Source organism: Lampris incognitus, chromosome 2, assembly GCF_029633865.1.
Source record: "Lampris incognitus isolate fLamInc1 chromosome 2, fLamInc1.hap2, whole genome shotgun sequence".
Lineage (NCBI taxonomy): Eukaryota > Metazoa > Chordata > Actinopteri > Lampriformes > Lampridae > Lampris > Lampris incognitus.
In genome coordinates, this window is record NC_079212.1 from 148,616,590 (window position 1) to 148,630,853 (window position 14,264).

The window sequence follows — 14,264 nt, forward strand, 5'->3', positions numbered from 1 at the left end:
CACGCTTCCAGAAGCAGCTCCCACAAGTTGGATTGGTTGGATGGGCACTTCTTTGAGCAGATTGCGTTTCTGGAGCATCACATTTGTGGGGTCAATTAAACGCTCAAAATGGCCAGAAAAAGAGAACTTTCATCTGAAACTCGACAGTCTATTCTTGTTCTTAGAAATGAAGGCTATTCCATGCGAGAAATTGCTAAGAAATTGAAGATTTCCTACACCGGTGGGTACTACTCCCTTCAGAGGACAGCACAAACAGGCTCTAACCAGAGTAGAAAAAGAAGTGGGAGGCCGCGTTGCACAACTGAGCAAGAAGATAAGTACATTAGAGTCTCTAGTTTGAGAAACAGACGCCTCACAGGTCCCCAACTGGCATCTTCATTAAATAGTACCTGTTAGAGCCTGTTTGTGCTGTCCTCTGAAGGGAGTAGTACACACCGGTGTAGGAAATCTTCAATTTCTTAGCAATTTCTCGCATGGAATAGCCTTCATTTCTAAGAACAAGAATAGACTGTCGAGTTTCAGATGAAAGTTCTCTTTTTCTGGCCATTTTGAGCGTTTAATTGACCCCACAAATGTGGTGCTCCAGAAACTCAATCTGCTCAAAGAAGTGCCCATCCAACCAATCCAACTTGTGGGAGCTGCTTCTGGAAGCGTGGGGTGCAATTTCTCCAGATTACCTCAACAAATTAACAGCTAGAATGCCAAAGGTCTGCAATGCTGTAATTGCTGCAAATGGAGGATTCTTTGACGAAAGCAAAGTTTGATGTAAAAAAAATCTTATTTCAAATACAAATCATTATTTCTAACCTTGTCAATGTCTTGACTCTATTTTCTATTCATTTCACAACATATGGTGGTGAATAAGTGTGACTTTTCAGGGAAAACACGAAATTGTTTGGGTGATCCCAAACTTTTGAACGGTAGTGTATCTTATTTCTACTGTTCAAGGTGACATATCACATTTCTACTGTTCAGGGTGACATATCACATTTCTACTGTTCAGGGTGACATATCACATTTCTACTGTTCAGGGTGACATATCACATTTCTACTGTTCAGGGTGACATATCTTATTTCTACTGTCCAAGGTGACATATCACATTTCTACTGTTCAGGATGACATATCACATTTCTACTGTTCAGGGTGACATATCTTATTTCTACTGTCCAAGGTGACATATCACATTTCTACTGTTCAGGATGACATATCACATTTCTACTGCTCAAGGTGACATATCTTATTTCTACTGTTCAAGGTGACATATCAAATTTCTACTGTTCAGGGTGACATATCACATTTCTACTGTTCAGGGTGACATATCTTATTTCTACTGTTCAAGGTGACATATCACATTTCTACTGTTCAGGGTGACATATCACATTTCTACTGTTCAGGGTGACATATCACATTTCTACTGTTCAGGGTGACATATCACATTTCTACTGTTCAGGGTGACATATCTTATTTCTACTGTCCAAGGTGACATATCACATTTCTACTGTTCAGGATGACATATCACATTTCTACTGTTCAGGATGACATATCACATTTCTACTGTTCAGGGTGACATATCTTATTTCTACTGTTCAAGATGACATATCACATTTCTACTGTTCAGTGTGACATATCACATTTCTACTGTTCAGGGTGACATATCACATTTCTACTGTTCAGGGTGACATATCACATTTCTACTGTTCAGGGTGACATATCACATTTCTACTGTTCAGTGTGACATATCAGGCTTGTAAATAATAAAATATTTCCCTGCTCAGTATAGGTTATGTCTGATGTAGACGATGCATAACATGTCTGTCTATCTGATGGAGAGATGACCATGAACAAAGTATCTTCTTAATTTGTCACCTTGTCACCTTTGCTCCTCGCCTTGGCTCCTCCGTACAGGTTGAAGTCGCGCCCCTCCAGGTCTTTATAAAGGTGCTGGCCCAGGATCAGATGGTCCTTGCACACGATCTCCTCATCCACACCCTGTGGACAACATGGGTAAACTGAGGATTATTTCACTCTAAAATGGAACATGAGCTTCCCATGCAATGGACATGATGTGAGACAGATGGACTTTATTAGAAGCAGTGGAAGACAAATGCACCACAGAGGGGAAAAAAGGACTGAGTCAGTTTAAGACTTATAATTACGACAACAGAAAGACAGACAAACAGAAGGAATAATTATTGTAAATTCTTTACGTTCAGAGGCTTATTGTACTGCTGTAATGTTAGCAAGGACTCGTTTCAGTAATTAGCCTGGTCCAAAATTAGCCGTGCTAAGTGCAAAGCTAATTGGCTAGCTCGTCCTGTATTACTGTGAACATGCAATTAGCATGCTTTCAGTGTGTTATTCTGACACTAGTGGTAACTTAAGCTACACTGGATGTTTAATAGAGAGCACGCAGATGTCATTGCGTGATCCTTAAAGTCTTTGTTAATGCTGCTACCAGTAACGACTCACGGACATTCATGCATTTATGTTCCTTGTTTTTATTTCAGAAACTATATAGAGATATGAACCGTTACGCTGTACCGTCTGTACTGCCTGAAATATTACCACTCTGCTAGTAAAGGACTTAAATTAAAGTGATGATTCCGTGCTCTCTGACCAGAGCCCTGTAATGGTCAATCTCCCAACCAACCAGTTTCAGGGGTCCAATACCCAACACTAATGAAGGACCACAGAAGGTTTAATCAGTTCATCTGCATTGTTGGGTCTGGTGTCTCTCATCTTCCTCTTGACAATACCCCATAGATTCTCTATGGGGTTCAGGTCAGGCAAGTTGGCTTGCCAATGAAGCACAGTAATACCATGGTAGTTTTGGCACCATGGGCAGGTGCCAAGTCCTGCTGGAAAATGAAATCAGCATCTCCATAAAGCTTGTCAGCAGACGGAAGCATGAAATGCTCTAAAATCTAGACTTCAAGCAACTTGGATTCTGCGCCTCTCCACTCTTCCTCCAGACTCTGGGAACTTGATTTCCAAATGAAATGCAACATTTACTTTCATCTGAAAAGAGGACTTTGGACCACTGACCAACAGTCCAGTTCTTTTTCTCCTTAGCCCAGGTAGGACGCTTCTGACGTTGTCTCTGGTTCAGGAGGGGTTTGACACGAGGGATGCAACACTTGTAGCCCAGTTCCTGGGCACGTCTGCGCGTGGTGGCTCTTGATGCACTGACTCCAGCCTTCGCCCACTCCTTGTGAAGCTCCCCCGAGTTCTTGAATCGGCCTTGCTCGATAATCCTCTCAAGGCTGCGGTCATCCCTGTTACTTGTGACCTTTTCCTACCACACTTTTCCCTTCCAGTCAACTTTCCATGGATATGCTTTGATACAGCACTCTGTGAACAGCCAGCCCTTTCAGCAATGACCTTCTGTGGCTTATGGGGTATATATAGATAAAGCAAGAGTGTGCGTTTGTATGTTTGCTTAAAACTCAAGAAATACTCATTGTAGAACAAAAGGAATGGTATCTTTAGAATCAGCACTTTCCAAGGATTGCACAGTTGGGAAAATATTTTAAAAACCAAGTAAAAAATTTGCAAAACTGATTTTATTTTGTGGCGATTTGCAGTAGTGGCAGATTTGTGGTGATTAAAACACACATTGGCAAATAAGCTTGATGAATGGATTGAAAATTATGACATCTGGTCATTTTCGTTATTCGAGATTCGTTTATCCCATGTATAATATCATAAATTATCCTATATTGCATCATCACTTATATCGTAAAGATCCGATCGTGTTGGTTGTTTTGGTGAGAACATTTCCCTGGGCAACGCCGGGTAAGGTATCCTAGTTGTTTATAAGGGTGGGGACACCTGCAGTCACTGTATTGTTTATAAAGGTGGGGACACCTGCAACAATTGTATTGTTTATAAGGGTGGGGACACCTGCAGTATTGTTTATAAGGGTGGGGACACCTGCAGTATTGTTTATAAGGGTGGGGACACCTGCAGTCACTGTAATGTTTATAAGGGTGGGGACACCTGCAGTCAATGTATTGTTTATAAGGGTGGGGACACCTGCAGTCACTGTATTGTTTATAAGGGTGGGGACACCTCCAGTCAGGTGAGACTGAAGAAGTCACTTAGATGATGATGAAATGTGTCTGTCAGTAGATGTTGTGTCCAGATGAACTGACTGAACCTTCTGTGATGTTCTTACCTGGATTACTGAGCATGCATCAAGACACTAATGAAAGATGAACAATGACTAACAACAACTCAACAAACAGTATGTTTCCATGAGCAGAATGTTGGATCTCTTGGATGTAAATTTGGCAGTGGAGGATGAAGTCTATGGAATCAGATCCAAACCATTCTGAAACAAACTGGTTCTGGACACGAGAACAGTACTTGGACTAGGAGTAGGATGAGTATTGCCTCTGGACAAGGACTATGTATGAACTAATGTCATGTATGGACTAGTATTATCTAAGGACTCATATCATTTGAGGACAACCAGTGATTTCATCCCACGTTACATTTTAATGAAAAGAAAATCAGAAAAGGTAAAATTTTGCTGATGACAAGATCGTTGATGATATTGTTTTTTAATGATTATCAGTTTGCGTTTGATTTTTCTTCTTGCTGTGTTGATGTAACATGGTGTAACATGGAGGCGGCAGAGGAGTCCACACAACCTTTTGCTTTACTGCGAAACAAATATTAATGTTGACTTCATGTTCTTAAGTCACGGAATTAATCAGATCTTTAACAAAATGTGATGAAATGTAAAATCTTGACCTACTGCAACAATACATGTCAACACTATGTCATGATCCACTGTGGTCGTACTGCATTACAGGAGGGTGTCTACATGTCCACTGTTGTCCCACCACATTTCCACTGTTGTCCCACCACAGTCCAATAGAAACATATTGATCACTTTCCTGTTTTCATTTGATCTCCAGACTGAGAATGATGTCACAACCCAGCTCTGAATCTAACACAACACAGACTAGACATACAGGCAGACAGACAGATGGCCTATATACATTCATACAGACAGACAGGCAGGCAGACAGAGAGACAGATGACTTATATATACATTCACCCAGACAGTCAGACAGACAGGCAGACAGACAGAGAGACAGATGACTTATATATACATTCACACAGACAGACAGGCAGGCAGGCAGGCAGACAGACAGATGGCCTATATATACAGTCACACAGACAGACAGACAGAGAGACAGGCAGACAGACAGATGGCTTATATATACAGTCACACAGACAGACAGACAGGCAGACAGACAGAGAGACAGACAGATGGCCTATATATACAGTCACACAGACAGACAGACAGACAGACAGACAGACAGACAGACAGACAGACAGACAGAGAGAGAGACAGGCAGACAGACAGATGGCCTATATATACAGTCACACAGACAGACAGACAGAGAGACAGGCAGACAGACAGATGGCTTATATATACAGTCACACAGACAGACAGGCAGGCAGGCAGGCAGGCGGACAGACAGATGGCCTATATATACAGTCACACAGACAGACAGACAGACAGACAGACAGACAGACAGACAGACAGATGGCTTATATATACAGTCACAAAGACAGACAGACAGACAGAGAGAGAGACAGGCAGACAGACAGATGGCTTATATATACAGTCACACAGACAGACAGACAGAGAGACAGGCAGACAGACAGAAGGCTTATATATACAGTCACACAGACAGACAGACAGAGAGACAGGCAGACAGACAGAAGGCTTATATATACAGTCACACAGACAGACAGATGACTTATATATACATTCACACAGACAGACAGACAGACAGACAGGCAGACAGACAGAGAGACAGATGACTTATATATATATTCACACAGACAGACAGACAGACAGACAGATGGCTTATATATACAGTCACACAGACAGACAGGCAGATGGCCTATATATATATATTCACACAGACAGACAGAGAGACAGGCAGACAGGCAGGCAGACAGACAAACACACAGACAGATAGACAGAAAGACAGCCAGACAGACAAACAGACAGGCAAGCAGACAGAAAGACAGACAGAAAGACTGACAGACAGACAGACAGGAAGGCAGAAAGACAGACAGACTGGCAGACAGACAGACAGGCAAACAGACAGACAGAGAGACAGACAGACAACTTACAGAAAGAGGTGTTTTCAGGATGGGGATGAAGGCTGTGAATGGTCCATGCTGACGTAACAGAAGTTGACAACCTCTCTCTGTAACACAAACAGCAGGTCAAAGGTCACATATGATGTCATGTGCACACATGTATGACAGAGGGGGCAAGAGACTTACATTCTCTAAAAAGGCAAAACATTTGGCAATGGCATAGCCCATAGGGTTTTTTTCCCACAGCGCGCACGCAACTGCCACTGTGGGCTGGCTATGCGTGGCAAATCGGGGTCACTCACTCAATCAAAGACGACCTGAGAGGGACATTTAGTAGGACGCACATGCAACTGCAACTGCCCCTGTAGCTACTGTGTTGAGGTTTGGGGAAATGTTTATAAAACACATATAGAGCCTGTAGATAAACATCAGAAAAGAGCTATTAGAATAACGAATAAAGCTTGTTACCCTGAATCTACTAATCCATTATTTATATTATTTATACACTCCTGCACCTTAAACTTCTTACATATTGTATATTTAAAAACACTGAAATACTTTGTCTGTGAATGTTCTCATTCATCCTGGTCATGGTTATCCAAAGGAGTTGAATCAAGTGCAACTGGACTTGGTATATATCCGTGAAGACATTTCGCCTCTCATCCAAGAGGCTTCCTCAGTTCGTGCCTTTCTGACTAGACCAAGCTAGTCTGACTGGCTGGTGATGAGACTCAGAATTTATCCTCTATGGAGTCGTTTTCAGAGCTATAGATGTCCATGGCTCTTTGTGTTCCGATGTTTACCAACGCTCGTCGTTATCAGAGGTATTGATATGCGTGGCTCTTTGTGATCCGATGTTAAGCAGCAACGGTCGTTGAGGGTGTTAGTTTCGACTTTGTTAGTGCTCCATTCAGTGGTCATGAGTCGTGGAGCCGTTAGTGACCGACTGTTGTTCTTGGAGGCTAAGCTTCTTGAGTCTCCTGGGTAGAGATGAAAGGACGGCATTGTACGTGGGAGATAGGTGGTGTCGCAGAATGGTGTATGCTGTACAATGCAATGAGGATTGCACTGACCTATACATAGGAGAAACCAAACAACCATTACACAAACGGATGGCCCAACACAAAAGGCCAAACTCCTCAGGACAAGACTCAGCAGTCTATCTATACCTAAAGAGAAGACACACTCCTTCGAGGACAGCAACGTACACATTTTGGACAGGGAAGATAGATGGTTTGAAAGAGGGGTGAAGGAAGCCATCTATGTGAAACTGGAAAAACCATCCCTCAACAGAGGAGGAGGTCTGCAACACCACCTATCTCCCACTTACAATGCCGTCCTTTCATCTCTACCCAGGAGACTCAAGAAGCCTAGCCTCCAAGAACAACAGTCGGTCACTACCAGCTCCAATGACTCATGACCACTGAATGGAGCACTAACGAAGTCGAAACTAACACCTCCAACGACCGTCGCTGCTTAACATCGGATCACAAAGAGCCACGCATATCACCAAGACTGCCTTTTTTCACTTACGTAACATAGCTAAAATTTGGTCTTTTCTCTCCATGGCTGACGCAGAGACTCTAATACATACATTTGTTTGATCCAGACTTGGTTACTGTAATGTTCTGTTCTCAGGTCTGCCACATTCTAGTACTAAAAGTCTTCAGATGGTTCAGAATGCTGCTGCTAGAATCCTAACTAAAACTAGGAAATGTGACCATATTACACCAATTCTTGCCTCCCTTCATCGGCTTCCTATCCACGTTAGATCAGAATACAAGGTGCTTCTGCTGACTTATAAATCTTAAATGGGCTTGCTCCATCCTACCTGTCTGATCTCCTTAAACCTTACATGCCATCTCGAGTACTTCGTTCTCAAACTACAGGGCTCCTGTGTGTACCCAAAGTTAAAAAGAAGTCAGCTGGTGGCAGCAGGGCCTTTTCCTATCGGGCCCCGTTCTTATGGAATAACCTGCCTGCTGCCATCAGACAATCAGAGTCTGTTGAGTCTTTAAATCCAAACTTAAAACTCATCTTTTTGCCTTAGCTTACAATTAGTTGCCTTTAAGTTGATTGCTTCACAACCTGTACTGGATGGCGGGTTGGTTTTCCGTCTCAATTAATTTACCAACCACTGTTCTGCTGATGAGATTATCGAGTATAGATTACAAAGTATAGATTATGACGAATTGATGACTTAATTGATTATGGCTAATGACTATTGTAAACTGTTCTCTTCTCTAACATGTCTTTTCTCTCTCTCTGAATGACGTCTTCTCCTTTCTCTTTTTCTGTGTTTGAATGGTGTCATGTGAGTCTCTCTTGCGTTCATGTGCAGTCGGTTCTCCTCCCAGGTCTCCATGGTGATGGTGGTCGTCATTTGGATGCTGTCTGCCCTTCCACTCTTCACATAAGTTTTTCTTTTATTACATGATGATGCTGGTCGCGTGGCTTGCGTCCTGGACTGCTCCGTTGGCATGTGGACACTGCTTGGCATCCTGTGCATCATGTTCTTCATAAATGTTCTGTCCATTATAATTCTGTTATCCGCTTTCAATGTTGTATTATGTAAATTGCGTGAACACAACATCCATTGCACGCTGTCCGTCTTGGGAGAGAGATCCCTCCTCTGTTGCTCTCCCTGAGGTTTCTTCCTATTGTTTCTCCCTGTTAAAGGTTTTTTTTTAGGGAGTTGTTCCTTATCCCATGTGAGGGTCTAAGGACAGAATGTTGTGTCGCTGTTAAGCCCACTGAGGCACGTTTGTAATTTGTGATATTCGGCTATACAAATAAAATTGATTTGATTTTGATTTGATTTTGTTTTGTGAAATGGACTGATGTATGTAAATATGTACCATGATGTTTATGTCTTTTTGTTTTTTTTGTCTGTTGTATATGAACACAAATGTATGCTGAAATCAATCATTCATTCATTCATTCCATCCATGGCGACTTGTGGTCACTCACTCACTTATGGATAACCTGGGACGGATGCTTAGCAGGGACATTTAGTGGGAAGCGCACCCAACTGCAACTGCGACTGGGGGCTATACGTGGCAAATTTTTGTCATTCACTCACTCATAGACGATCTGAGGGGGACATTTAGTAGGACGCACATGCAACTGCAACTGCCCCTGTGAGCCATCCATGGCAACTTGTGGTCACTCACTCACTGACGACATGAGAAGGTTGTTTAGTACCGCACCGAAGAAGAAACTAAAGAAGGTTTCCAGTGCCACACGAAATGCATGTCGATGTGAAAGTTTCATGCCAAGCCATGTTTTGAGTGAAACCGGTACGCGAACCCTAGGTACGCGTGGTCACAAAAATTGAGCTTCACGCGGACATGGGCAGGCGGACGTACGCTGAGGTCCATTATTGCGTCATTTTAATCCATGTATGGTACGTCAAGACTATGAATTGGCCTTAAATTATTTTGACTTTTGGTTATGTGATGTAAGTAGAGGACGCATGACTGAGGGCTCCCAGTCTATTTTTTGACAAAACTTTACCTAGCTTTTCCTTTAAGACTTTGACAAATGCGGCCTAGTAAGACTTACTTTAGCGATTTCTTGCGAAATGAGCCACTGTAAACGTGCCAAACCAGCAAGTAGTGTCAACAAAACTCCAGCTAGTGCTAACCGTGCAAATGCTTATGTTTCCAAGAATGCAGACGAGAAGCTAGCCACATTTGCTACCAACCCTTCCACAACGACAGAAACCGGAGATACCACAGCTGATATGCTCATTTCATTTGCTCATAGAATGATGTTCCTTCCCTGATCCAAGAGTCCACTAAACCCCTACAAGCTTCATTGGACTCTTTGCAGGCGACAGTGAGCTCGTTCCAAAAGTGCCTTACCTCTGTGGAGTCTGCAACCACTGACAACTTTGAATGTTTAACTGCAGCAGAGTCCACCATCAAAATGCTCCGAACCCAAAACCTGTCTCTGCAGGACCGGATCGACAACCTCGAGAACCAATCGCGGAGGGCCAATCGCCGTGTACTGAACATTCCTGTAGGCAGTGAGGACGGTGAAGTTCCGGTCAAGTTCATGTCGAAGATGCTGATGCAAATGATGGGTCCTGATGTCTTTTATGTACCACCTGAGCTGGAGAGAGAACACCGGACCCTGACCTTCAAATCGAGCCAAGGAACATCCCCCCGCACGTTCCTGGTTTGCTTTTCCAGATTCCAGAAGAAGGATGCTGCACTGTGCTGGGCCAGGAACGATGAGCTGAAGTACCAAGGAGCAGTTATAAGGGTCCATCAAGACCTCAGCACAGCACTCGCTAAAAGCGAGCCACGTTTAATGGCATCAAACAAGCTCTGTACCAAAAGAACGTTCGGTTCCATCTACTGTACCCGGCCCGGCTGCGCGTGATGTACGGAGATGACTCGCACACCTTTGACTCCCCTGAAGAAGCTCAGAAGTTTTACGATCAGAAGATAGCTTAAAAAGTAGGCTAGCAAAACGGCTGTTTTGAACTACACTGGTTGGAGACTGTTGATTACCTGGACTGATTTGAAAATTCGTAAGGCTATGTTTGCTGTTTGAACTCACCCTCTCAACAGCCCTGGGACTAAAGGTATTGTCACTCTCGCTGTATTATTGCTTGACTACGTTAACTCATCTGTGTTCGGCTTACTCATTATAGAGATGTCGCCTACCCAAGGTTTTTCCTGCATAGAGGAATTTTTGGCGCCCCCCCAAAGAGGTTTTAGCCAGCGCCAAAGGAAAATCAACAGTGCCAAAACGATAAGAATTGAGAATAAAAATAGCAATTCAAACCCTCTCCGAAAGTGTTTAACAGCTTGTTTCAAGTTCAACCCATTCAGCCCCTCTTTCTTGCAATTTCCGTGGTTTGGACCAATAGTAATTGAGTTAATAGACAGGTTATCAGTACTTTTTTTTGTATTGCCATCATAGGCTATGCTTTCATATATTGATTGTTCACCTGGCCTACAGATGTTACTCTGTTCTATTTTTCATTTTATTTTTTCCTCGAGTATGATAAGCTCTTAATATTTCATTCCTGGGAGCCTTCTTGGTTGAAAAAGTCAGGTTGTATTACCGGAAGGTCTTGGGAATAGGGCTATGTAGCCTGCACCTTGTCTCAGAGAGAGGAATAAGTATAGGCTCAGTTTTAGTTTCATTCGTGTTCGGGATTTGGGGCAAGGTTATGGGAAGGGGCACCCCTAGTGTTTTACAATGTGTATTCTCTTTTGTTCTCCTTAGAGAGGTTATTCATGAGGCTGTGCATTCTATTATAACCACTTATTTATCTTGTCACTGTCATCACTGTTACTTTACCGTTCCTGGCTGCATATGAAAAATAGAACTAGTAAGACTGGTGTACGATTAATCAGCTGGAATGTAAAAGGTTTAAACGGGCCTGTAAACAGAGCTAGAATATTCAATCTACTACTACTACTACTACTACAACTACTATCTTCGGCTCCTCCCATTAGGGGTCGCCACAGCGGCTCATCCGTTTCCATTTCTTCCTGTCTTCTGCATCTACCTCTGTCACACCAGGAACCTGCATGTCTTCCCTCACCACATCCATAAACCTCCTCTTTGGCCTTCCGCTTTTCCTCTTCCCTGATAGCTCCATATTCAGCATCCTTCTCCCAATATACCCAGCATCTCTCCTCCACACATGGCCAAACCATATCAATCTTGTCTCTCTTGCTTTGTCTCCAAACCGCCCAACTTGAGCGGTCCCTCGAATACCATCGTTCCTAATCCTGTCCTTCTTCATCACTCCCAGTGAAAATCTTAGCATCTTCAACTCTGCCACCTCCAGCTCCACCTCCTGTCTTTTAGTCAGCGCCACGGTCTCAAAACCATACAACAAACCTGTCTCACAACCATCTTACAAACCTTCCCTTTAACTCTTGCTGGTACCCTTCTGTCACACATCACCCCTGACACTCTACTCCACCCACTCCACCCTGCCTGCACTCTCTTCTTTACCTCTCTTCTGCACTCCCCGTTACTTTGGACAGTTGACCCCAAGTATTTAAACTCAGATGCCTTCATCACCTCCACTCCCTGCATCCTCACCATTCCACTGTCCTCCCTCTCATTCACACATAGGTATTCCGTCTTGCTCCTACTGACTTTCATTCCTCTTCTCTCCAGTGCATACCTCCACCTCTCCAGGCTCTCCTCAACCTTCACCCTACTCTTGCTACAGATCACAATGTCATCCACGAACATCATCGTCCACAGAGACTCCTGCCTGATCTTTTCTGTCAACCTGTCAATCACCATTGCAAACAAGAAAGGGCTGAGAGCCGATCCTTGATGTAATCCCACCTCCACCTTGAACCCATCTGTCATTCCAACCGCACACCTCACCATTGTCACACTGCCCTCATACATATCCTGCACCACTCCTACATACTTCTCTGCACCTCCTGACTTCCTCATACAATACCACACCTCCTCTCTCGGCACCCTGTCATATGTTTTCTCTAAATCTACAAAGACACAATGTAACTCCTTCTGGCCTTCTCTATACTTCTCATTCAACATTCTCAAAGCAAACATCACATCTGTGGTGCTCTTTCATGGCATGAACCCATACTGCTGCTGCTGATATTCACCTCTCCTCTTAACCAGCTTCTATTACTCTTTCCCATATCTTCATGCTGTGGCTGATCATCACCTCTCCTCCTCTTAACCTAGCTTCTATTACTCTTTCCCAAATCTTCATGCTGTGGCTGATCAACTTTATACCTCTGTAGTTGTTACAGTTCTGCACATCACCCTGGTTCTTGAAAATCGGTACCAGTATGCTTCTTCTCCACTCCTCAGGCATCCTCTCACTTTCCAAGATTGTGTTAAACAATCTAGTTAAAAACCCCACTGCCATCTCTCCTAAACATCTCCATGCCTCCACAGGTTATGTCATCAGGACCAACCGCCTTTCCACTCTTCATCCTCTTCATAGCTGCCCTCACTTCCTCCTTGCTAATCCGCTGAACTTCCTGATTCACTATCCCCACATCATCCAACCTTCTCTCTCTCTCATTTTCTTCATTCATCAGCCCCTCAAAGTACTCCTTCCACCTTCTCAGCACATTCCCTTCGCTTGTCAACACATTTCCATCTCTATCCTTGATCGCCTTAACTTGCTGCACATCCTTCCCAGCTCGGTCCCTCTGTTTAGCCAATTGGTACAAGTCCTTTTCTCCTTCCTTAGTGTCTAACCTGTCACACAATTCACCATATGCCTTTTCCTTTGCCTTTGCCACCTCTCTCTTCACTTTACGCTAGGTCTCCTTGTACTCCTGTCTACTTTCTTCTGTCAACTAGCTACAATATTCAATCACCATAAATATTTAAATTGTGAAATTGCATTTCTTCAAGAAACTCACCTGTTGGTTAAAGATCAAGTCAGACTAAGAAAAGGTTGGGTGGGCAATGTGTTTCACTCGAATTTAAATTCCAGAACACGTGGAACAGGTATATTGATACATAAAAAAAATTCAGTTCAATGCATCCACTGTTATTTCACATCCACAGGAATGCTATGTTATGGTGTCTGGGCTCCTTTTCCACAAACCTGTCGTTTTGGTTAATGTTTACGCCCCAAACTGGGATGATAATAAATTTATAGAGTCACTTCATTAATACCAGATTTGAACTCACAACAACTGATCTTTGGTGGTGATCTGAATTGTGTAATTAATCCAGTATTAGACCGTTCTAATTCTAAATCCACAACCCCTTCAAAAATGGCCAAATTACTGTCACTCTTTAATAATAATAATAATAAATAAATCTTATATAGCGCTTTTCTAACACTCAAAGTCGCTTTACAATAAACAGGGTGAAACAAGACAACAGATAAACATAACACAGACATACAGGGATGGATGGGAAGGAGGGCTACAAGAGGGAGAAGCGGCAGCCACACACGACGCCAGCAGTACTCTCCAACTTGAACATATACAAAAGGGCAAGAAAAACAAAAAACAACAGCACTGTAGACGTTGATTTTCTGTAGGGGTTAACTCCCATAGCCTATTCCTCTCCCGAGGTATCCACTAGGCAGGGGAACTATTTCACCCATAGCTGGGGGCTGGTTCGTGGGCATCAGGGAATATCCACA

The 14,264-nt window shown here is 43.2% G+C and overlaps 1 protein-coding gene across 5 annotated transcripts in view; it reads right to left on the reverse strand.

Annotated features, from left to right (window-relative positions):
• stab1 (stabilin 1) overlaps positions 1 to 14,264 on the reverse strand; it is a 280,261-nt gene that overhangs the window by 200,405 nt on the left and 65,592 nt on the right. For 4 of the 5 annotated variants that reach the window (XM_056273194.1, XM_056273192.1, XM_056273193.1 and 1 more), the window contains 2 exons: positions 6,164 to 6,240; positions 1,868 to 1,990 (listed from right to left, as the gene is read on the reverse strand). In XM_056273194.1, coding sequence (XP_056129169.1) covers positions 1,868 to 1,990; positions 6,164 to 6,240 — 200 coding nt within the window. Of the gene's footprint in view, positions 1 to 1,867; positions 1,991 to 6,163; positions 6,241 to 14,264 lie in introns of those variants that run through there. The other variant, XM_056273196.1, reaches the window with a different exon arrangement.